Source organism: Ptychodera flava, chromosome 4, assembly GCF_041260155.1.
Source record: "Ptychodera flava strain L36383 chromosome 4, AS_Pfla_20210202, whole genome shotgun sequence".
Taxonomy (NCBI): Eukaryota; Metazoa; Hemichordata; class Enteropneusta; family Ptychoderidae; genus Ptychodera; species Ptychodera flava.
This window is the reverse complement of record NC_091931.1, coordinates 37,997,887-38,023,053: the sequence shown is the minus strand read 5'-3', so window position 1 is coordinate 38,023,053 and position 25,167 is coordinate 37,997,887. Positions and strand designations below refer to the sequence as shown.

The 25,167-nt window shown below is 38.9% G+C and overlaps 3 protein-coding genes across 3 annotated transcripts in view; 1 reads left to right on the top strand and 2 right to left on the bottom strand.

The window, feature by feature from the left end:
* Positions 1–25,167, bottom strand: part of LOC139131680 (ribonucleoside-diphosphate reductase large subunit-like) — a 296,454-nt gene that overhangs the window by 87,874 nt on the left and 183,413 nt on the right. The gene's annotated exons all lie outside the window — the stretch shown is intronic.
* LOC139131676 (galactose-3-O-sulfotransferase 3-like) lies at positions 1,513–11,063 on the top strand. Its single transcript, XM_070697844.1, has 4 exons — positions 1,513–1,772; positions 4,872–5,971; positions 7,705–7,816; positions 8,377–11,063. Exons 2-4 carry the CDS (start codon positions 5,757–5,759, stop codon positions 9,289–9,291), a joined length of 1,242 nt encoding a protein of 413 aa, XP_070553945.1. The 5' UTR covers positions 1,513–1,772; positions 4,872–5,756; the 3' UTR covers positions 9,292–11,063.
* On the bottom strand, positions 11,046–22,940 carry LOC139131677 (GTP-binding protein 8-like). Its single transcript, XM_070697845.1, has 6 exons — positions 22,351–22,940; positions 20,165–20,263; positions 19,343–19,473; positions 15,281–15,380; positions 14,351–14,469; positions 11,046–12,731 (listed from the first exon to the last, which is right to left on the bottom strand). The coding sequence occupies exons 1-6, from the start codon at positions 22,675–22,677 to the stop codon at positions 12,626–12,628; spliced, it is 882 nt and encodes a 293-aa protein (XP_070553946.1). The 5' UTR covers positions 22,678–22,940; the 3' UTR covers positions 11,046–12,625.

Sequence of the window (25,167 nt, the reverse complement as noted above, 5' to 3'; positions counted from 1 at the left end):
TATGAGAATGGGTTCCAGAGAAATTATTTGTGACCAACAGGTGCTACCGTGGGCAGAGTATTTGCTTTCTTATCAGAAGAAATAGGTTAAAAACACTCAAATGGGAAAAATAAAAAAGAGTACATCAAAAATTGAAGATGAAGTTTACGTTACAATTCAAGAGATGAAGGCAAAATTTACACAATTTGTGTTATTTTTAGCACCGATCCAAAATAGGATGAGCTGACGCGTAAAAAGAATTAAGTAACAGTGAAAATTGTTCTCCGTCCTGGCTATCAAACAGGGACGAGTTCATGGCCAGACTCCAAAGCAACCTTTGCTACAATTCAAATAAAGGTTACCAGCTACATTTTATATTGTATATTCATTTCATTGAAACGCCCACCTTCAGATTTGATGTGTTTGAGTGAAACGGAAACAAGTAGAAGTTGAACACGTGTTTCTCGATTTTTAATTTTATAGAATGCCTACTGAAGGGCAAAGTCCGAACCGTACGATGTAAGATTGCAGTGTATTCTTGTCAAACAGCCTTATCGCTGTAGATTGTCGAACAATAAACATATAATCTTGTTCTGTTGTGTGTGTGTTTTAAAACTCGACCAGTAATTTTAACTTTCAAAATATATTTTCTGTATTTCTGTTTTGTACATCAACTCCAGTTTATTAGCCTCTCCGTTTACCTTGTAAGGTTTTTTGTTATGTTGTTTTATGAATGAATTTTATCCGGACTCGAATTAAGTCAACAAAAAAATATTTACTCTTAGGCCAAGAAAAATAAAAAGTTTGTTTCTCATCCTAGGCATATTACAATAATGATGCGGTGACGCGGGTTTTTTTCTTCAAATTTCCTTATTCTTCAACCAACAAGAACGTCCAAAAACTATGAAAACAACTTAGGAATGCACGCAGATATAAATGCACAGCAGTGTTGCTTTAGTATTTTTGTATAGCAACAGTACTGCGTTTTGACTTTTAGTGCAGCAATGCAGTTTTGACAGCGTAATATAACAGTGAAATATGTGTACAGTTTTGAATGGAATGTTAGTGTCAGTTATTTTGTTTACAGTTCCCTTTTATACAGCACTGTGATATGCACTATCGTCACGTATTTTTGCGGGTTTTTTCATTTTATATCCTCGTGAGCAGGAAAAAAAAGGTTGACGCGGCGGGTCTGAATTAACGCGCGCGAGGATGAGAAACAAACTTTTTATTTTTCTTGGCCTTATTACATTCATACTTCGCCTACGAGGCTGTGATGAGCATGCATTATGGGAAGTAGCCGACAGGAGTAAACATTACGCTAGCCGCTGACATATGGAATAAAATCAGTTAGTCCACTGGCAGACCCACTGTTTAATACCGACCGGGAACATCAAAAGATTATCGCTTCTGTTGCAGTTTGAATCCTGTTCCTGATGATTACAATTATTGCAAACTGACAGGTGTTCGTGCGTGAGGGCGCTAAGCGCAGCATATTGCATCAGCCGTGAAGCGATATGCATGCATGCCTTCATCTTCTGCAGGGTTATGCCGGCATCGGGGTCATTTGAGGCCACGATAAAGCTGGGTCACACTTTGACGAATCATTACACAACTATCTGTTGACACAGACCAATCACGCTGTCTGATAGTGAACAGCATGGTTCTGTAAGGTATTTATGCCCCGCTCTACACCCTTAGCGACACTATACTTGCAGATTAACCGAAAACAGAGTCAACGAATCGACAGTTTATCGGAGGCGCACTGTAAAGCTGTAAATTTTGAAGTTAAGGTGAGTACATGTACAAATAATACCATGGTTAGTCGTTTGTATTTCAGTCCATCGAGACACTGGTACAACTTGCACGTTTACCGGGCGGCTTAGGGACGCTGGGCGTTGTTTGGGTGTCCACTGTGTACCACATGTGCATCTTGCTTCCGCTACAAAGCAATAATTATTTCCACTCTGAACCGTGACGTTCGAAAGGCAGACAACTATGCTTTTTGAAACATTGTCCGAACACAAAACATTGAATGGTATTGAGCCGTTGCTGATCGTACTCCTCAACGACACGGAGTGTTCCGTTAAATTGATTTGACAGGGCATTCATAGATATAACGGCACGGTGGGTGCGACTGCATTTGCGAATGACGCGTGCAAATTGCATGTGACAGTCACTAGTCACATGCATGCACGTACGTTTGCACACTTTGATACTTTCGGCGTGGCCACACACAAGGCGCGCAGAGCACAGTCAAAGCAGTAATGGCTGTCCATGGATTGGATTGGAAAGTAAGTTTACTACAAAGAGCAGCTTTTATAGCCCTTATTGTGTTTTCAGTCCAATGATTTCAAACATTTATGATGCTCATATTAAACAAGGAAGGATCAACGGACACAGCTTAATTTAGATTTAGACCTACCCTGCTCAGTGTAAAACTTTGAATTTGAATAGTGACGAAGGTGCGGGCCTCGCGTGCTTGTAACGGTAATGACCATACACACTACATATGAGACTACTGATGTTGCATGAACAAGGTGTGTGGCCGCGATTGCTCTGAGTGCAGCGACGATGATGATGCAATACCTTGTGTATGGCTGAGCTATGCCATACGCCTGGAATAACCTACTAATAATATATAAATATGCTCTATTTTGGTCTGCAAAGACAGGCGCCCTTACACATGCACTAAATAATGACTCCAGTTCCATTTTCAGAAGTATGGCTATAGAAATATTGGTCGTGGACCGGATTCATAGCCATCTTGCGTGACATAGCCTACACTATGCGATGTTTTATGTGTAAATGCTGCATCACGCGAATCAAGCAACATGATATTAGTCCTATTAATTAACATTAATTAACAAGCCCCACTTCATGGCAGTGTAATGCTTCCAGCGGCCGCGCCCGCGCCTAACAGTCCCTCTTAAAACCCACAGATGACATGATGTCACGAGGACGGTTTCACCTGAAGTGACCTCCGAGATTTGGCGGGAAAATCATTGAACAGTAAAATGCATTGTCTCGGCAGTTTTCTTGAATTCTGTATTAACCCAAGTGACTGTATCAAACCCCCCTTTATAATTATTCTTATATGTAAGCGTCGACGTTTGCTTCACGGATGTTCTCTAGCAAAATAATATACCTGACAGCATTCTCTTCCATGTTGACAGATGTCCTGTTGTGTGTAAATAGAAAAAAAAATGGACATTGTGCTGACAAATGTCATGAGGCATTTTCAGTTGGACGTCTGTCCTATACATCTCTCGCATAATGATGCGGTCACGCTTGTGACTACACGTATTGTTCTGTATAAAATCTATCGTGGGAGCTGTGATCGAGCTTCAGGTTCAAAACACATTACAGGTCGATGTTTCTGCTAGAAATGGAATATGCTATTAATCTTCACTAGTTTGAATCACAGACACTCGAACGAGACATTGTTTCAGAGGCTACCGATTGCAGCATTCGTCAGATTGATCACATATGACTTCGCGGTCTCTAATCAAGGGTAATATAGACATCGCATATCGTGTAATGTCATATAATAAAAAAAATATTGATCAATCATGAAATCATGATTGATCATGCCCAGAATATGCCCAGCATGATTTCTACTTTTATGCAGGGCCTTGTGCGTTTATTATAATGCAAAAGCGCGCCACCAACAGTTTGACTCTAATGAATTTAATGTGACTTTAGATGAATAACCTCGAATAGTGGAAGCGGCGATTTTAGAGAATATTAAACTACCATCACGATAGTCTTTGCAAGAATATCAGCAAAAATAAAAATCCCAATGCAGACAGATTAGGCCACGAGACCATATTTCTAAATTCAATACATTGAAGGGTTTTAAAAAATACCATATGAAATGACATATGTTACTGGAGGCTACATGTTCCGGTTTTTAATGTCGCGAAATACTTTCAGATCATTTCTAACAAATTGAACACGTCCACAACATTTTGTTATGTTGAAAGATTGAACGGAGTTAACAAACGATACAACTGCTGAAGAATACGAGTTGAAATTAAATAGATTGTAAAGAAATCCATCCTTATATTTATGGTACACATATTTCCATTGACTTTCTCCCCTTTTTGGGGGGATCTAAAATCTAAAAATTTCTACAACCCAGATACACATTCACCAGTATTTGCCTGTATGACTTTCTACGTTGAAACTGGAACATAGAACGCTATCTCTTAGCGTGGATGGCAAAAATATTGTCAAATATTTTGTTTATTTAATCATGGTATTCGTTCATATGCAATCATGTAGTGTACTGTCCATTTCATGACCATATTTTCATGGACCAACGGCTTTGTGCGAAATGATATGTAATAAAATGCGTACTTCGTCATGAGAAGGTTAAAAATGTTACAACTCTTTACACAGGCATGCTCTTGGTTATTTAGTATGTATTTCATTGACATTACTTTTAAAAAAGGAATATTTTTTTTGAAGATACTGCCTGGTAATATTGCATGATTGCAACTACTGTTGCCAACAGTCAATATGACCGTCTGTAATGTAACGACAACAATAACTTTCTGCCCTGGATAGATCACAGAATGCTGCATTTACTTTAACATCACTTGCCTGATTAAAGGCATAGAGCGTAGTTTGTTCCAAAGTGATGTATTTACAGCAAAAGAGTTGCCATGGAAACACTACTGATGGGGTAGGTGACATTGCTTCACATGTGACAGCGCCAGGAAACCTGATATCGAATTTAAAATTCTGTGAAAACCGCTTTCACTGTTTCGGTGACTCTATGTTGTCATCACAGAAATTATAGGTCTCTAGTATCACATAGTTCTGCTCCATCCGTCTCCACTCCAATTACTGCAATTATGTGTTATTTTGATTCATTTTGTTACCAGGCACTTCGTTTCCTGAAATAGGAACTACAACAGTTGTCAAGGAGATCTGGCAGCAAGTCGCATTAGAGTCGGCGCTCTTCCCCTCAGCAATCGAGTGCGCCCATTCAACATCATCAGAGTCTCTCTTTTTTTTGACGTCACGTTATTATGGCAACCTGGCATCATCACCTGTCATTTTGGTTTATGCTGAGATCCCATTTGTTGTTTGAAATCCACGTTTTATAAGAACCATGAAGTCACAAGTACAACTAAAGGTTATCGCTGAACAGGACATTTTGTCATCCCAGGGGGCGCAGGTTCCTGTGCGCACCAACCAGAGACCCGTTGTAGCTGTTAATAAAACGCCTGGAAAGTGCGAGAGTGCGTTCTGTGGCGGCGGGACAATGTTAAGTGCTTCCCCCGGTGGACTGCAGTGTATTCCGCTACTACTATTACCGTGTTTATGTCGATGTACAGACCGATCAGGTACTTTCTGTAAAAGCAAGTCTGTTCAATCCGAGCCAAGCGCTGTGGAAGCTCTCATAAAGTTGAACACATCTGCGGCAGACTACAGGAACAATCGTGTGCCACTTCCATGAAACTGCAGTATTTAGTACCACAGCAGAAGACGACACACTGAAAGGGATTTTAGTTCCTGAATTGCGTAGGATTTCCCATCCTAGGACCCGGAAAGCAGAGACCTTCGTCTGGTTTTCCCGGATGCTACAGAGATAAGTGAAAATTCCATCGTTTCAGTATTAGGATTGACAGACAGATGCAAGAAGTCGGATACTGTCGAGTTTGAAATTTGAAAGATATCACCATGATATGTGAATAACGGACCCGTGCTTCATCACCATCGGTGATCCAGCGCACACCAACACCAAACAAAAAACCCCCGCCACCATGTTTGCTATCAGATTTACCAGAGTGTCTTGTACCAACAAGTTCACCATGAAAATCCAGAGAATGCGCCGCTACTACGCAGTCGTGTCTGCAGCCTTCATCCTATGGGGAGTTATCTACCTGATGGTCAGCTACCAATCGCTGAAGTTGACAGCGACAAGCAGACAGGCTGTGCCTGAACTCGCAGCCACCTCTTCCCGACCGGAACCAGACAAGTAAGTGAAACTTTACAGTCATGTCATGTCCTGTATGAACATAATTTAAGTTAAAAACTTCCTAATTTTTAACATCACTTAAAGCATAGAACTAATAGATGAATAGTAACATTTTGAGAGACATTTTCATGGTAAAACCGCGTGCACGACTAGAGAGAACGTATTCTTTCCGCTAAAATTTTGAAGTAAACCAACTATGTCAACTACGTAGCCCACCAATAAAACTCCCCATCCTCCCCGCCATAGATTTTTGCCCTTCAATTGCAGTGGCTGGATTGGCTTTTCCCCCGAGTTCTCATAGCCTTCAGCAAAAGAATAAATTTTTTTCGTTCGTAATTATAAGAACTATTAGTAATCGCGGAAATTTTTTATTCGCGAACGGATTGTCGGCATTAATGGCTTTACGATCTCAACGTGTAATATTACCGTATATTTAAACTACTATAGTTTTACATTTTTGCCTCCGCCATGATTTTATGCCAAAGATATGACTGTATATCGGAGGTTTCTGCAGTAACAGACGTCATTCATATAGAATTACTCAAGTGCGGTTGATTCAGAAAATGTTATGAATAATTATGTTTTGATTTTACATCACGTGATGTGATGTAGTGTTGGAATTGGCAATTTGAGGTGAACAAAATATTATTGCACGACGTGGTATAGGGTGAAAGTTCATCCTTCATACACTGTGATGCTGCTATTATCAGACCATAATTGATCAGCACAAATCGGCCAGGCTGAAAATTCGCCGACATAAAGGCCTATATAAAATATACCTTAGAAGACAGAAATAGAAAGGACAGAAAAAACACGAAACCATATAATAAAAAAGTATCATAATGACACAAGCATGCAGCGATTCGATCGGAGCTTGTCAGGAGAAAACAATTGCTCATCGCTGTAATAAAATATTTTTACCAATCATTTGAATGTTCACGAAAAAAGGCATTTTACAATTTCTTCGTCCTTTCTGCGTCAAAATTCTGTGTGCGGACGAACATAATAACACCGCACCATCACTTTCATTCATGTTATTCTGTTGCGGTTCGTCTTCAAGGGATAGCTGACATGACGGAGTTGCCATTGAAGACGGGAAATTCTGAGCACGTCTGGCAAAAGTTTACGCTCATGCTCCGGAGAGCGCCAAAATAAACGGCACAAATCTTGGAAAAGCGGTGTCTGCCTGCCAGTAACCGAACAGTTTGACGTGGCAGGTGTACCAGATGTCGAGCCCTGCATGTATGCATTATTTAGCAACCGTGCTCTTGAGATTTATTCGCATTATTTCGTGTTGAACTCAAACGACACAGGGACGTTCGGGCAGTTAGTACTGGTGTCGGCGCATGCGTTTGAAACTCGTATATACATTTTCGGTCTGTGTGTCCTTTGTTCAGCATTCGATAGAATTGCTGCAGATTGTAAACTAAATGGGTTAAAGACGCTCTCTTTAAAATAATCAGAACAAATTCTGTAATGTTGACATAGTAACTTTAATAAATGAGTTCATTAAAATATTAAACAAGGTACATGACAGTCTCAATGTTCTATTTGTCCTCATATTACTTTAACGTTACTAAATATTATTCTTCATACTTCCATCAGGGAAGTTGAAGAATTCACTTTCGCCATTTTAATGAAATTTATGTTTGAGATTTCATTGAACCGGCAGACGACTCTTCTATTAAACAATTGAAAGATCTTCAGCCTTTTAATACAATTTCCTCATCTAGGAACAGGCGCCGTATGAAGCACCATCCAAATGGAACGTGCAATGAGAACACCAATATAGTGTTTATCAATGTCCACCAGGCCGGCGGCAGCATAGTCTCCAATATCCTGCAGGTAAAATGTTTGTGCTGTACGTATATGTATATATGTCTGTGTGTATGTTTTCTGTCTGTCTGTCTGCCTGTATGTATGTATGTATGTATGTATGTATGTATGTATGTATGTATGTATGTATGTGTTATATGAATATATGAGAGAAAGAGAGAGAGAGAGAGAGAGAGAGAGAGAGAGAGAGAGAGAGAGAGAGAGAGAGAGAGAGACTGTCCTCTTTTAGGGACGAGGAGTACCACTGTAGCGTTGGATTTTGCCTCCATTATAAGTACTGTTGTTACAGTCATCTTTGCCCTTGGGGGTACGGGAGTGACACACAATATCAGGGCACCAACTGCTGGTTCAATTAAGTCAACGACGGTCTAAAAAAAGCTTGCCACTTTGATAAAAAGGTGTACCTTTAGCTGACCAAGTTGAATAAATAATGTTAAAGAATAACAGAGTCTGGTTCTTGGACATCGACATATGCATGAATTTCGGGAAAACATTTGCATTCACGAAAGTGGCATTCAAAATCAATAAACGTTAACACAATTTATATCACCCTCGATATTTTTTTACAGAGATTTGGTGATCGTCGTAACCTGACATTTGTTCTCCCGAAAGAGGAGAACAGTGATTCGACGGGTTGGCCGTACTGTTTCCACACCGACCACATGTTGCCTAGCAGCAACGGTCAGTACAACATCCTGTGTAATCATGCCGTGTACAATCGGAGAGAACTTCAGAAAATTATGCCAACGGACACATCGTACGTGACCATGCTGCGCAACCCGGAACAGCAGTTCGAGTCCCTGTTCAACCGGTATCGTTTCGGCAAATTCCTTGGCATCCACTCTCCCGACCCCTTTCGCAGTTTTCTCAAGAATCCAGAGCAGTTCATGAGCCGAGTTGCCTCAAACGCCAACGAGCGGTTTATGCTGCACAACCCGATGGCCTACGATCTGGGATTCGACCCGGAGAACTTCAACGACGAGAAAGAAATCGTCAACTTGATTGAGGACATCAAGAAAGACCTGCAACTGGTGATGATATCCGACTACTTGGACGAGTCGTTAGTGTTGCTGAAGAGACAGATGTGCTGGAGTCTTGATGACGTCGCCTACATCAAGCATAGTGACCTCAAAGTTCACTCCGAACACCGAGAGGAAATGCCGAGCACTCTCCGAAGCCGTCTTCGGGAATGGAACAACGTCGATCATTATCTCTACCAGTTCTTCAACAAAACTTTCTGGAAGACTGTTCTTGCTCAAGGAGATGGCTTCGACCGAGAAGTTGAACAGTTGCGCGACCTCAGTCGGCAGATTTCAGAGGTTTGTCTGACAGAGAAGATAGATCAGGACGGTTCTGAAGATAGACTACAGACTTTGAAAATACCGTTCGACACCAGTCTGTGCGATAAAATGGACACCTCCGTGCCGGAATACACCAGAATACTGCGCAGTAAACCAAACCAGTATCTGAAATGGGAACTGTGAATGAACAGAAGTGTTACAAATTGCATGGTGTCAAACACAACGCATCAAGTCTTTACAGTGAGTCTGGACAGAAAGGAAACTTTTCTATAACAAATTAATCTTCGGAAAACTATTGCAGCTAAGTTGTGCGAACGTCACTTTGGCTGTACACAGAACTGTAGGTACCTGGCATGCCGCGATCGGCAACTGTTACATGCAAAGGGTGATACAAGCGGAAGCACCTGCATGCGACATTCAGGGGAGATGAACACCTTTCACCAACTCGAATTGACTTGAATCCTCTGAAATATTTTTTATCCGAGTTAAAAGGTGACAGACTTTTCTCCTCTCAGAATGCGTTCATGCGGAACAGTTAAATCGTCTTGCATGGAATTTTCTGAAAGATGATCTTGTGGAATGATTAAATGTTATAATCTGAGACAACGACAGTATTTACTTTTAGACTTTGGTTCGTTAGTCCAGTTATGACGTCATCAAGAATACGTGAAATCCTATACCGGCAGCGAATTTTCACACGTGAGTCGTAGAAGTCAAACACTTTCAAATTCGATCGGTTATAGATCAGGTTGGAACAATGCCGATTTATATGTACCACTTTCACTACGATAGCTTTGACAATGCTGTCATAAGCACGATGACAGCATGCTGAATTTGATGCGGAATCATCGAATGAGCGCTTTTATTCCCTTTCATTGTTTTAATCAGATGTGGTCGATTCTTACTGTTCAAAGTCTTCAGTATAAATTAAAAATTTAAAGTCCTCAAAATTACGTTGTTACGTTTTTGTGGAGAACTTCACAACCGCATGCAAACGAAAATTTGTGGAGGATTCCAACTTTTTAAATACTGCCGTCTGAGGGCGCACTTCTGTAGAATGAGGACTCAAATGATCCGAATGAAGATCGCGTTTGACGGTGATGTAGGAAACAATTAGTTACTATTGGTTGGTAACATCAAATATAAATGTGACCTTAAGCGGTGAATTTCATCGCACCATTGCAGAATTACTCAAGGTCAAGAACAAGCTGGGATAAAATTAATGCATCTCTGATTCGAATATTTTGACTGAATCCAAATATAGGTAGAGATGGGTAGGACATAGGTAAACATTTTTTTTTCGTAATTCTCTTATTTCATTAGTGGTAGCACAAAAAATCGGTGGGAAAAAATTTTTGCCAGTGACACCTTTCAATTTTATGGGTTCAGTAACTTACTGCTTTAGGAAAAATCAATTGCAAAAAAAAGTTCCAAAAAAAATGTAATTTTTCAAAAATACTTACTAGACCTAAAACACTTACTTCGTTCCTTTAAAGATATTTGCCAGAGCACAGACTACGTTCCACTCACAAATAATCAGTCACGGAGACATTGATAGTTTCTGATATATTTTAATTGTGATCGCCAGTCTATTCATGGGGAGTTTATTAGAGGAAATTAATTTTGATTATCACTCTATAGATGAAGAGTTCATAGTAGATGCTGTGCCACATAGAGTAAAGGTATTTGCACATCAGGTCATAGATAAGTAAATAAGGCATTTGATAATCTACATAAACACTGAAATTTACAAAAACACAGCATTATACATGATTTACTAAATAACAACCATACATATTTCTGAATTTGATCCATCGGGCACTTTTGTTGTCAATAAAGGAAACTGTATTTATCCTTAGCGCTCTAAATATCTTTAAGTTGTTACTAATTGAAATTAATTTTTTGTCACTTGTATAGCTTAAGTTTAGCATTAAATATTACTGAGCAATTATTAATATTGACTGGTTTTTTATTTCACTCGACAAGAATCCCCAACACAGCAAGATTCATCTCACAGATTTTCAAGATGGTGAGAATACTGCTGTCTATTACTTGCAAAGCTTTGCAATTAAGGCAGTATACGCCTAAAAGTGAAAGACTTTCACTTTTGCTCCCTTAAGAAATATTTCGACCATTCTTTTTTCAATCAAGAATAAAAATCAGGGGTCAACCTGCAAACTGTGGTAATAAAGAAAAAAATTACGCAAGATTTACTGATATTTGAAATTCAAAATGGCTGCCATCCCTGTGTTAACTGTATGGAGAAAAGTAAAATTTTCGATTTTCGAAAAACTAAACCAGTACAAATTTTTCTCACATCAAGAGCCTTAAAATGAGCCCCCACGAGTGATAGATCTGAAAACGAATTGAAAAAGTATGAGTCTGAATATGATAGATCTGAAACGAATTGAAAAAGTATGAGTCTGAATATCTGGCACCTAGGTGCAGTCTATCTCAAAGAGCACACAATAAAGCCAGACTGAGTGAAAGATTCTTTCTCCAAATCACCTTGCTTGCCATTTTTCACATTTCTTTCTAGAACTGCCTTAAGTCTTTCACAAACACATTCCGTGCTGCAATTTTTCCCAATGTTTCATCAGTGCTGTTCTTGTTGTTCCATTGCATGACAAACACAATTGATGGAAATATCCTGGGTTTGTTATGATGTCTTCTTGCATTGGACTTGGCATGCAATGTTGTTTCATCATCATAAAATTAGCGAGAATATTTATTGGTTCTTAAAAATAACAGAAAATTACATGCTCCCTCTTTTGTATTGTGATGACAGTCTAGGGAACAATTTTCCCCTCTGGCCGACAAAGATGCACAATTTTGTTGTTCATAAGTATAAAAATTCTCAATGCAATTTTGTACACCTAGTATTCACATAGGAAAATACAATGAAATCTATCTCATGACAGTCATTCAGCGTTTTCTGCAGGACTCATCAAAGTCATGTTTTTACAAACTGTAAAATTAATTTCAATTCTTCCAATTCTGTGAGTTTCAACTCCAATAACATCATACCAGTATATTAATGACACAAATACAGCAATCTGATTGGTTGATATGTAAAAAGAACTTGTATATTCATGATATAGCATGGCTGGCATACGCGCAAGCTGTCAGCTTGAGCAAAAATCCTCTTTTGACATTTCATTCCAGAATTTCAATTTACTGTTATGATATAACGGCGATAAATCACAACCAGCGACGGTATACCACTTGATTTTGACCAGTTCACGACATATATACACTCGCTAGTGCTCATGCATATATGTCGTGAACTGGTCAAATTCTTGTGGTAAACCATCGCTGGGGGTGCTTTATTGCTTAAATATTACACCTAGACAAGTCAATACTACACAATAAATGAGCGAAACTTTACAGTCCTTGGTGATCACATGACCGGTACGTCAGTTTTTGATGAGTGTTCAGACATTGGAAGGAGTCAATTACACATGGCATGCTATGTATCCAATGATCACTGTTTACTGCGATTATGAGATCCCGTTCATCACCTGGACGAGTTAGGCGAGTCAGCCATCTGGCTCTGTGTAATAACACCGCTTGTGATTCCAATGAAAGCCTTCAGCATCGCAACGCCATCTAAGTTAAGGGAACTGTGAAAAAGAAAGACAAAAATGACATTATTGCAAAATTGTAATGACCCAACAGCAACTTTTGATTCAGTTTCCAGTGTTTGAGTTCTGTGTGTAAAAAATTCTTTCTTGTTCAATGCTAAAAATAATGCTGCTATGGTCTGTCAACATAGTGTTTATATAAAAGGTGTCATGTCAGATGTCTTTGTTGATAACTGGACTATATAGCTCAGACAAGAGTTCATTTGTTAACAATAGCGCTGCATGTTGTACAAACAGCACTGTGTGGGCAAGGCTAATGCCTTGTATTTCAAGATACTCTGGGAGAATAATGAAGGAAAAGGAAATGGTTCTTTAAAACAATATTGTCACACTAGGGCTGAGCCCAAAAGCTCGCACAGCTATGTAATTTCAATAAAATGACAGTTCTCTGTTCGTAGTAGGAGTGTTTTGGATGAAGATATTTTTAAGATACTCCTCTTTGTCAGAGGTGTTGATCAACGACAGCCTCGCTGGCTACATGTGGGGGCAGCTTGCCAAGAGTGACTACTCAGTGTGTGCTGCAGCGTACTTTGTGTTATGGCATTGACCCTTGACACAAGATGGCTGCGCCAAGGAGCGTGCAGTGTGCACACTGCTGAAGTTATCAAATGGTGTAATATATTTGATCCAAAATGAAAATATATGGATGCTTTTTATTTTCAATTTTTCAGTTAATTTAGTAATTTTGTAACTTCATTGCTTGCATATCAAGCTCAAAGTAAAAATTATTGAAGCTGGGTTGTGATGTACAATGATGCAATCTCAAAAATCATGGGATTGAAATGGCAGCCACCATACCATCAAGAATTTTATGTTTACCGTACCGCAGTGAGCTGCTGTGAGAGCTATTATGAAATAGTGGCAAAAGTTACAGTTATTATTATAACTGTAACGGGCGATGCGCTGACCATTAACGTTTATTTGTGCGCAAGGGCGAGAGGAAAGCAAGCCGAGCCCGTTAATTTGGCTTTCCTCGAGCCCGCGCCCACAAATAAACGTTAATGGTCAGAGCGGAGTCTGTTATTTCCATTATATTATCAGCGAACCCAAGAAAACCGTCAAAATTTCCGAAAATTTCAGGAGCGAACGACAACTGGGCCCCAGAAACTGAGCAATACGCGACGCACTGTCACGCGTGCTGTAAAAAATTGGCAAATCCGGAAATGTTTTCAAAAAAGTATCACAACTTGACCTACAAGTGCTCCATTTTATTTTGTGATTGATTATGATTTATGTTTGAGCTGTAAAGTTACGATACTTTGAGTTGTTAATCTTATTATTCATATTCACGGGCATGTAACGAACCATTACTGTGTATTCAGCTCGACTAATCAAAATGCGACGGGCAGGGCATGGTAATATAATGTTTCTTCATGTATATTTGAATATGTGTCATGCTCAATAATGGAGCAACCTTTTGGTCAACTTCCTTGCAGAAAACCAGCCATAAAGTATCGATGCACAAATTTCTTGACTGATTCTTACGAATAGTGATTGATCATAAATGAAGTACAAGCACAGAGCTTTAGGACACTCTTTGCATACTCATCTCGGAAACAGTCTGGCACATTTCAAGGTGACTGACTTAGGCCACCCACCTTACGAGGAATGGCTGCGGCAAACAGAAAGACGTGTGATTCCATATGACAGCCTTCGTATCAAAGACACTCCTCAGCAGCAAATGTTTGGATGGTCTGTCTATCTTTGTCAACACAATCTGTAAAATAGATTAACAGACAAACAAATGAATGGAAAAAAGAAAATAAATATTCATGGAGAATTGGAATAATCATAACATTCATGATTTATTCTTCTTGTTAAATGTCATTGAGACCTTTTAAATTTGATTTATTGTCACCTTTGACACTGGACATATGTAGAATGATTTGGAAGAACATGAGGGCTTTATTGTTTACAATGTACATTGAAGAATTGTAAAACAGCTCAAACTGGTAAAGGTGTTACATTAATTGAACAAGTCACCACTCCATCGGTGAGTACTATTTTATGTATATCAGTCTCTGAATAAGGTGTCATTTTATAATCAAACTGTTTATCTTGGATAAGCGCTCATATTGGAAGAAAGTCAAAAGCTGAACAACAGAACACGCAGACTTTAACATAGAGGGCTCCCTTTACATTATCTGTCTCATTTCTAGTTTGACACATGAGTATATGCACATGTAGCACATGTTATGTTTTGATAACACGCCATTGTCACCTTAAGTATCTTTTACCTGCAAAAATAACCAAAGGTATATATATTATATCGTGTGTTCCGTGCCTTTCAACACTGTGACTGTAAAAATATTTCTAACATGTAAGAGCCTGAAAGGGTTACTCTATTTCAGATGTTACAGTTTGTTCTATATGTATAACAGCTAGGCACTGAACTTGTTATATACAACTGTGTATGAGTAACTATCGGCGATGAATCATATTCTCTTAATGTTATTTATTATCCATGGTGATGTACAACTTGGGTAGAGTAAAACCTGACACACGCCATAAAACATGTGGAGACTTACCATGTATGGTAGAGAGAATTGCTCCAACATTTCTATGGCAAGCAAGTCAACATCTTTCACTCCAGTGTTGCAATCAATCAGCAGCACTGTGTTCTTTAAACTGAAAGACAGACAGATATTGCTGCAGATATCAGGAACACGACGCTGTACTGGTTTGCTACCGCAAAATTTTCTTCTACACATTTCATACAAGTCTAAGAACTCATTGTATACCATTCAGCATTGAATGGTCTCATGATCACATATTTTGCTCCCTTTCACAATATTTAAATTCAGATTAACTTGATCATGGTCAGGCGTGACTGTGATTTGGTCATGATTTTTAATATATGAAAAATTGTTGCCAGAATACATGTGAAGCCTGTACAGTGCAAGATCAATGAATCAATTAATACAGAAATGATCACAGCTTACCGTTCAGACAGACAAGACATTCTAAAAAGTACTTGAACTTACTGAAGGATTACTGGTACTTGATATTGTAACATTTATAAGTGACTTCCATCTTGGCTGAGCTGAGCCACTGCAGGGTTCACATATCACTGCATATCACTTGTGGTTTTTTATATTACTGTACGTTTTGAATTCACATTCAATCTGATATCGTTAATCTGATAATGTGGATGTGAGTGCATATGTATAGGATAATGCACGAGTGGAGTGCAATCATTCAGATATTGAACGGCACGAGGGTTGTAGGCCCGAGTGCCGTTCAATATCTGAACGATTGCACGACACGAGTGTATTATCCGGCTTACAACACGTCAACAACACCTGGTGCAAATATTAACCAATCGGGAACTACATAGTGCTTGTGAGTAAACTAATTAATGACCTTAACATGCACACATGTATTCGGCTATTTTTATTGGTTGAGAGTTGTCACATGCTAGCCATGAAGAGACACCTTGGAGATTTCTATACGCCACGTCATTCACTTCACGGCCTTCGAGGTTTCAACATCATGTCAGATAGCGACGACGTCGAGTTATTTATAACGCAAAACACATTCAAAATAGAACCTGACAAGCGGGAAGATGCAAGCGAGGATGACTGGCTTTTCCAGGACTTCGATGAACTTCTTGACGGGAAGAGCTTGCAAGAGTCTGCATTGGCAGAAACTGCAATTCCACCAGGTTTGCCAAAGTCCGCCCCGCTCGCTCATACGAGCCGACACTGTCTAATGTACCCAATAGTGTTTCTGATACCTCTCGTTTAAATATAAAAAGTGATGCTGAAATACAAGCAATGGCACTCGAAAGAATTCCCAAAAATACCCTGTATAAAAACAAATGGGCTGTGAATACCTTCGATTTTGGCAAAGTGAAAGAAATAAGCTGGCACAGAACCAGTCTTTAAATATAAGTGTAATCCAACCACAGTTAGAAGAAATGACCAAAGATGAGCTAAATTACGCGTTGTCGCGTTTTGTTTGTGAAATGAGAAAGAAGGATGGGAGTGATTATCCTGGCCAAGCAATTTATGAATTAATAATGAGTCTGCAAAATCACTTATCTGTTGAAGGTAAATCCTACCGCTTTTTAAATGATTCGGCCTTTAAACAGCTCCAGAATAGTTTAGACTCTGTTATGAAAACTAGAAGTAGCATGGACATTGGTATACAAAAACGTCAAGTCGAAGTCTTGACACTGGCTGACGAGGAAAATCTCTGGGAGCAGAAGTTGATCGGGGACAGTACACCCCAAACTTTATTGGATGCCCAAGTAGTCTTGTTTGACATACATTTTGCCTTGCGAGGTGGGCAAGAACACAGAAATTTACGCCCTGGGCAAATAGTAAAAAAATTTGCAAATCTGTCGGAAAAAATTATCTTGAGTACACAGAGGACGTGTCGAAAACAAACAGTGGCGGCTTGGCATGTAGGAAAGTGCAGCGAAAGATTACCACGGCATTTGAAAATACCGACAACAAAGAAAGATGCATCGTCCGTTTATACGATTTGTACAACAAACTTTGGTAAATTCTTGTCCAATGTCATTTATATCTCAAGTTCCTTAATCAAAAAAGTTAAAATGTAAGAAATTGGCGATTTGTTATCAAACATCGTCGGATTTTCTTGAAACTTGGTAAACATAATGAATTTGTCAATACAAAAAAATCAGCTATTTTTTTCACATGACCAAAACCGGCATTTTCCCGCCAAATTGACATTTAAACATGAAATAAATATTCCAAACTCAAGCCATAATTTTGTCTTCATTTTTTGTGATTATTTATAATGTACGGTTTTGGCGGGAAAATGGAAGTTGTAGATCACGTGACAATGCTATTTTCACATGTACCATAAAAGATCATCATTATGAACCAAGATGTACACGGTGGCGAAATTTCAAGCCATTTTACACATAACTCATTGAAAATTACTGCAGTTATTGTGTTAATTCATTTTTAATATCGAACAGATCTGGACCAGTGTATTAACTTTAACATGCGCAACTATTGCTGTTTTCGCCATGTAGTAAATAACTTTGTGTAGTCCTCCATATCGTCCACAAGACGTATACTACTTGCAGCCAGCCAGGAAGATACAGACAAATTGTTGGTATTCCACTACGCCAATTGGAAAAAATACACTTGCAAAAACAGTGGGGAGATTGTGCGAGAACGCTGGGATATCAGGTTTTTACAGCAACCACAGTTTGAGGGCAGCTGCCGCCACACGTCTTTACAGCGATGGAATAGACGAGCAGCTTATTGCTGAAAAAACTGTTCACCAGAGCGCTGCCATCAGGTCCTATAAGGTAAGCTGGTAGCTAGACAAAATTGAATACGAAATGTCAAACCAACATGGAGTCGATAAGCCCGTAAGGCTGATACTGCGCAAGAACCAGTAACATATGACTGCAAAATTAGAGTACAAGACAACCTATAACTACTGCTAATTCAAATTGTATGCCAAACTATTATAATTTAATGTATTCAGTATCACTCAATAGAATCGAAAGGCTAAGTACTGTAATATTAGTACATTGTATATTCCATTAAATGTCTATATTCTTTATACCATTACAGCGTACCAGCATTGAGCAGCAGTTTGAAGTTAGCAAGGTGCTTCAAGGAAACTCGAAAATACCGAAGACCTGTGACTTCAAACACAACAAGCAAACTATGAAGAATGAAGCGGTTGAAAGCGAGAGTGGAGAAAATGAAACCATCGACACGAAACATGAAAGTCTACAAAATTACGTACACGTGGAAGCTGTTATCCCAGAAAATGGAAGCTTTTCTTTCAAAATGACTAAAAAATGATCGTGTTTAACGAATAAATTACATGTAATAAAGTCGCATGTCATGCATCTGTTACAAAATATTTGTTTTTCGCGTGCTTTTTAGTGTTTACTCTGGTGCAGGGCAATATCTAGATAATGCCCCCGTCAGGAGCATTATCTAGATATTGCCCTCCCGGGGATAAAATTTGCATAAAATGGATGCTATATTACACAGAATGCCCCTCTTGAACAAAGACAGTTGACGTGTGTAGTGTTGTAAGAGTGTGTGCAATTGATATGCAGTGGCCTGCTGTGGAGTGTTTATCATGATGGTTGCCAGTGGAAGGTCATATTTAACTGTTATGGTCTATGAACAGCTACAAATGATGAGGGTACTTGATAATTTTTGGGGGGAGGAAAAGATAGCAATTGTCATGAGGAAATCAAACTGGATGGTTGTGTTTGGGAGTAGACATCCCAAGTGTTGGACATAGTAACTTAAGAATTTTGTGTCTGGTCAGCAGATGCATCCACAAATATATGATATAAGTACGAGTCAGGAAAGATTGCAAGGTGCAGTGATGGTGCAATGCAAAAATTCTACTTATGCTGTTTTGAGGGCATTCAAGCACGTTGTCCAGAGTACACCGGCTTGTGATGGAAGCTGAAGTGTCTACTTTTGTATGTCTTGAACTGACTCTTTCTATCCCATTTTCCTGTTCAGGGGCCTGCCTACATAATTGCAAACACCAGGGTTGAACAATAGCTGAAAAGGCTTAAGTTTGGTGATGGCAGGATGTACCATCTGGTTAAGGGAAAATTGTCGACTTACTTTTTCCTTGTTGCGAGATACGCTTCTGCTGACTCAGCAAAATCTCGAGGTTGTCTGAATCCGTAGCCTGGCATATCAACTAACATCAGGTGACGACCAACTTGAAAGAAATTGACCGTCTTGGTGTGTCCCTGTACCACAAAAAGTGAATTGAGGAAAAAAGATTAACGGTTTAGGATGAGCTGTTGGACATATATTTAACCCCCCCCCCCCATCTCCCCACAGTACAAAGTACTAAAGTTACCCATAATCCATTCATGATTTATACCAATGAAGGTTACTTTTCACATAACTTTTTCAGTTCTGCTTTTTAGCAATACTGTAATGCATCTGAATAACTGTTTAATAATATATAGTAAAAGTACGTTTAGATATTTCAGTAAAATTTTCAAAATAAGCGATAAATAACCATAAAAGTCACATTCTGCAGGTACTACAAATGCCATACTTATCAGATGCAAGTTATGACAAACTGAAGGGGTCATAGTGTGTGGGAAAATTTGGCATGCAAGTTTCTTTCGTCGTTTCCATTGGAGCAAAATCAATATACTTTTGTTTAATAAAACATGCTATTATAGTCTCCCTACTTGCTATTACATTATTCTGTATGGCAGGGGACACTATCAGTGGAAAATTTTACCAAAATACTATCTCCTCTCACAATCAAGCATAATTTTCCAAATTATTTGAAATGGGATTAGAGAAGGATGATGTGCTTAAAAGTACATTTTAAGATTTGTTTAAAACTAGTCTCTGAATTTATCTACACATGGGAGACATGGTAGACTTTACGGAGGATATCCAATGTTCCTTCACACTCACCGGAGTTTTAGACGTCTTGACAACAACACCAGGCGCCTTCTTGAATATGGCTTTGATGAGAGAGGACTTGCCTACATTGCTACGCCCGACAAACGCCACCTGAAGTCAAAGTAAGGCATTACATGGTACAATGTACTCAACCCACCACTGAGGGCAGTGTCATGAAAGCAAGTATCATGAAGGAAAATCAGCAAAAAAAAAAAAAGAAATGGCAAAATAAGTTTACAAAAAAAATATATTTCTTTTCTGATAAAAGTCAACTTCCTTGTAAGTTTAATTTTCTTCTTACCCCATGTACAGAGACTGCAACACATAGCTATTCTTTTATTCTAATTCATCAATGTTAATTTCATGATTAAACTCTCAAAAAATTCTCTGACTTCATCAAATAACATTAACCTGTACAGTGAAGTGACTTTTGGTGGTGGTGTTCAGATTAGGCCTTGTTAAAAATATATGGTGAATATCTGTGTATTTGATAACTGAACTACTGTATCTTTAACTTTCTAACCAAATTAATTTTGCATTCTTGAAGTCAAACATGAATTTAAGAAATTTTGCACACACACCAAAAATACCCGAGGCAAAAAATCCCACTCTACTTAAGTACTACAAGGGAGACGATAGTTTTAACTGTGGCCTCGCATAGTGTACTGCATGCCTCGTAATCAAACATCACGCGCTCCACAGGATTTCATGGTAACTCATCGATTACATTGTGGGCCGTATACGGTAGTCATCATTTGACTGAAAGTGATCAAACCGGAACTATTGCCAACTTGTTCACAGCTGTTGAGGCGTTTGACATGGGAGTACAATCATTGCCACCCAAGGGACCATCTCATATTGTTGCATAAGCTAAGGAAACAAAATTCAGATTTTGAGATCAAAAACCCTCTCTCTAAATAAAAGTTCAAGAGTGCAAAGTATTTATCTGGTAGAGTGCTGTTTTGGTACAGCTATTGAATAATACTGATCATGGGTCAAAGTTATCAAGTCATGGATGGATTTTAATGGAAAATGTCAGAGTCAGGTAATGCTGTCTCCCCTCTCAATATTTGTATTTCATAGGGCCAGTCAATAGAAATGTTTCACTGAATATGAGTTTATCTTAGCAGGTACATGTATGGGTGTTGGTGTTTGTGTCTTCTGTCCTCATTTTTATCTATGGCATTTGCTTTTATTTTCTTCTCTAATGTTCTCATGATATTTTGATGCAGAATAATGGGGCAACTTGAGCATTGTAGTGTGCTTGCAGCTACTGTGACTAAAATGCCAAAGCAGATGCTGGGAAATCACAAAGATTGTTATATTTTACCAGATCAGTAAAATGTTGCCATGCAGTCGAGGTTGTGAAAGTTCTTTGTCTGTTTGTGTTAAATACAGGATGTTTATGACATGTATCAAATGAAAGTGGCTAAGGTTAAGTGGTCACAAATCTATCGTGAAACTAAAGTTCACATTTTCACTTCAGGATTAAACATGTAGAACCCTCTCCTCAAAAAAACCCCATTTTTCGCAAGGATACATGCCTAAACAAACAAAATTCACTTTTTTGACTTCTGCCACGATCTGAGACAGCCCCTAACATTATTACACAGTATTCGCAGATGGAAGTGCAAATCATTCATTTGAAATTATCATCAGAGGGCCAGTAGCTGTAACTTTTGATGACTTTTTTGCCCCACAATTCTTATGTTTAAAGTCAACTACAGCTTCTTTTACTACTCTCCAAATTATATATTCAGCTTGTCAACTCAGCATGCACATGAGTAAACTGCATTGTTATTGTTGACAAGTGAATTCTGGTCCGGCCTAGAATTAAAACGTAAACAATAACAGTGCAAGTTACACTGTGTTGACAAACTAGAGAGTGTTTCAACATGTTTGGGAGAGTAGGACACGAAATTGCGATACATGTATAAAAAAAAAATAGTGAAAACAGTCATCAAGTGTTACAGGTTTAACTTAAAGGAGGCGGTTGTCGGAATTTCGCTCAAGGTCTACGACCGATGTAAACACTGCATCCAAGGTACGTTGGCGATTGATGAAAATTAAAACATGTTTGTCATATTGTACATCCTAAAATTTAAATGTTGCAGCCAGGTTGACATGATGCATATACCGGTATAGTGCATGAACATGCGCATTTCCGACTACCGCTTCCCTCTAAACTTGAAGTTTACCTCGGGCATATCATGCTTCGGAGCAAATTCTGGTTTCGGCGCTGACAAAACAAAACCGATCTCGTTAGTCTTGCTAGCCGTAAACAGGTCTTCTCCTTGCCTGATGTCTTCGGCTGTTGGTACAAAAATTCTCTCTGAGTCTTCCAGTATTGGAATAGCGGACATTGGCTGCAGCGGTTTCAAGGGATCCAGTGTTGACGCACCTTTCGTCGAAGTCCTGCTGACGCGAGACGCGTGCCGGATCGAGTTGAGGGAGGAGCATTTTGAAATGCCACTGACCGCTTCCTTGGCAAATGCAAGCATGGATTTTGTGGCGTGACCTTGCATGACCCTTTTTCCACAGGTGCGGGGCAATGGGGTGGGGCAAAAATGTAAACAACTTCACATGGTTTCCCCTCTCACGATGCGGTTCGGTTATGTGTGGCCAAGACAAGGTTCCCTTGGCTACAATGCTGGTGACTTGGTAATGCTTGTCTAGACTAGGGCGGAATTCCTCACAGCTCGCTGTCTTCGCGGCGCCCTGATGCGATTCTCAATCGTGTTTCTTCGCCAACATGTGTTCACAGGGCGCAGCCATATTTGCAGCTCAGCAGCTTAAATGTCCTTCACGAATAGCGCCCTCTATAGACGTTGCACGGTCCCCACGACTTCACTAGCTATGGGTTTGCCTTCGTACAGAGACCCTTAGGGGGGCTGGAGGAATTCAGGGGGGATTCGAAAATTTTGGGGGTAGTAGAGGGGGGGGGGACTTATAAATTTTGCTCTACCTGTATGGGGGGGGGGGGACTTGAAATTGTTTGGTTCCCTTTTATGTTTTACATTTTCCAATTCAAATTTTTGTAGGTAATTCAATGAAAAATGAATACCATTTTTATGTCATCCAATTGTTGTAATGTTTGTAAAAGTTTAACAAAATTTAGAAACCATTTTGTTACATTTCATGACTTTTATCTCGAAAAAATCTAAACATGTGTGATTTGTTGTAAAAAACCAAACAAGCCTATAAATAACAGGGCAGAAGCTGCAAATGTTGATGATTTTTGCAAAAATTTTATGTAATGTATCAACTACAGTTTCTTGCTGTCTCCCTACAGCATGCTCAAACTCACAATATTCAGTTTGTCGACAAAGCCTGTATATATAAATATGTATTAGGTGATGATTTAATTAGAGTCCAGACTGACAGTCAGTTGTCAGTGATACAAATGCATGGTACACATACACAGGCTGTGATAGCAAGCTGAATACTGGACAATTCAACATGCTGTAGGGAGTAGAACAAGAACTCAGTTGTATAAACTGAACAAAAATATTGTCAAAATTACCTAAATTAATACATGTGGAAGCAACATATGGAAGATCACGAGACTGAAAAGTTATCCCGAATTTTTGAATTCTGGCATATGAGAATAATCAAATATTAAAGAAAAAAGATGGGGTCACCATGCTTGATTTTCTAAATTTTCCCATTCTTGTCATAAAAAAACTTTGTAAAGACTAAATGAAAAAATATGTAAAGAAAATTTGCCATTATTACACCCAAAATTTCAAAGATTGAATCATTAATATTTTAGCCTTCCAATATTGTCAATTTTGAGTAGCATCTAATTCATATATGTCTTGTACTTTTGAAGCAAATTTTTGGTAGGTCACTGTACTCAGTTTTTTACAATATGGCAATTAGCCAGAATTCACAATTTGCCTACTCTCTCATGATCGTCATTTTGTGTGCTTTTCGGCAGGAGCAATTGACCCGGCCAGAGTTAGATTAACTCAAGTTGACTTAGTCTAATAAATCCAAAAAGTTCACTGATGCCTTTTAAATGAATCACTTTCAAGAACTTGTCTTAGGAATATGGCTTTACAAAGTGCTAATAACAGGTAGTGTTGAACACCTGCCAGCGGAACGCCGCAATACGTGATTTTTTCTGCATGCACATCCTTTACAAACATGTGGGCTTTAGTTAGTTGGGGGGACTTTAAAAATTTTGATCGTATAGTGGGGGCATTTGAAAATTTTTTAGGGTATTGAGGGGGAGCTGAAAAAAAATAAGATTTCAATCGCGTTTCCTCCACCCCCCCCCCCAATCGTTATTTGTGAACGCAGGCTAACGATCTTACAGTAATCGTGCGGATAATTCATTGCGTCTAGGCCTAATCTCAGTAAAATTTCACAGTCTGTTTCATCGATTTCACATCCTACAAATTTCATAATATTGCTTGTAAAGCGCTCGAATGATGATTCCCGAGTCCTCATCTCTATTCGTCTGTCTGTCTGTCTGTCTGTCTGTCTGTCTGTCTGTCTGTCTGTTTCTGTCTGTCTCTGTCTGTCTGTCCCTCTCTCTGTGTGATATAGGTGAGAGTTGATCCGAATAATTAAGATACGATTCAATTTGACTGTCATACATTTAATATCAACAATTTTCGTACCTGTGCTCTTTTTGCAGTGAACATACATTTGTATTGTTTCTGACAATTTTCCTGATCGATGTATAGCAGCCAACACACTATCTAGATGATTTCTATAATCGTATCAATAGCTAACTTCAAGTATAGAGCTGCTTGCCATTATAATCACAGAAAACGGAAGAGAGAGGTAAAGTAACGTACTAGTTGTTGCACTAATCTCATTTGAAAGTGGTTTGGGAACGCATCGTTCTTGCCAAAGTCGCATACAAGAAACAAACTTATTTTCCCCTTGGTCTTAGATTAAGATATATCGACAGTCGCATGACCACACAGTGACTTCACGTTTGAAGTGACACATATCGATTGATTCAGACAAAACCTCATATCTTACATATTTCCTTGAGAGTC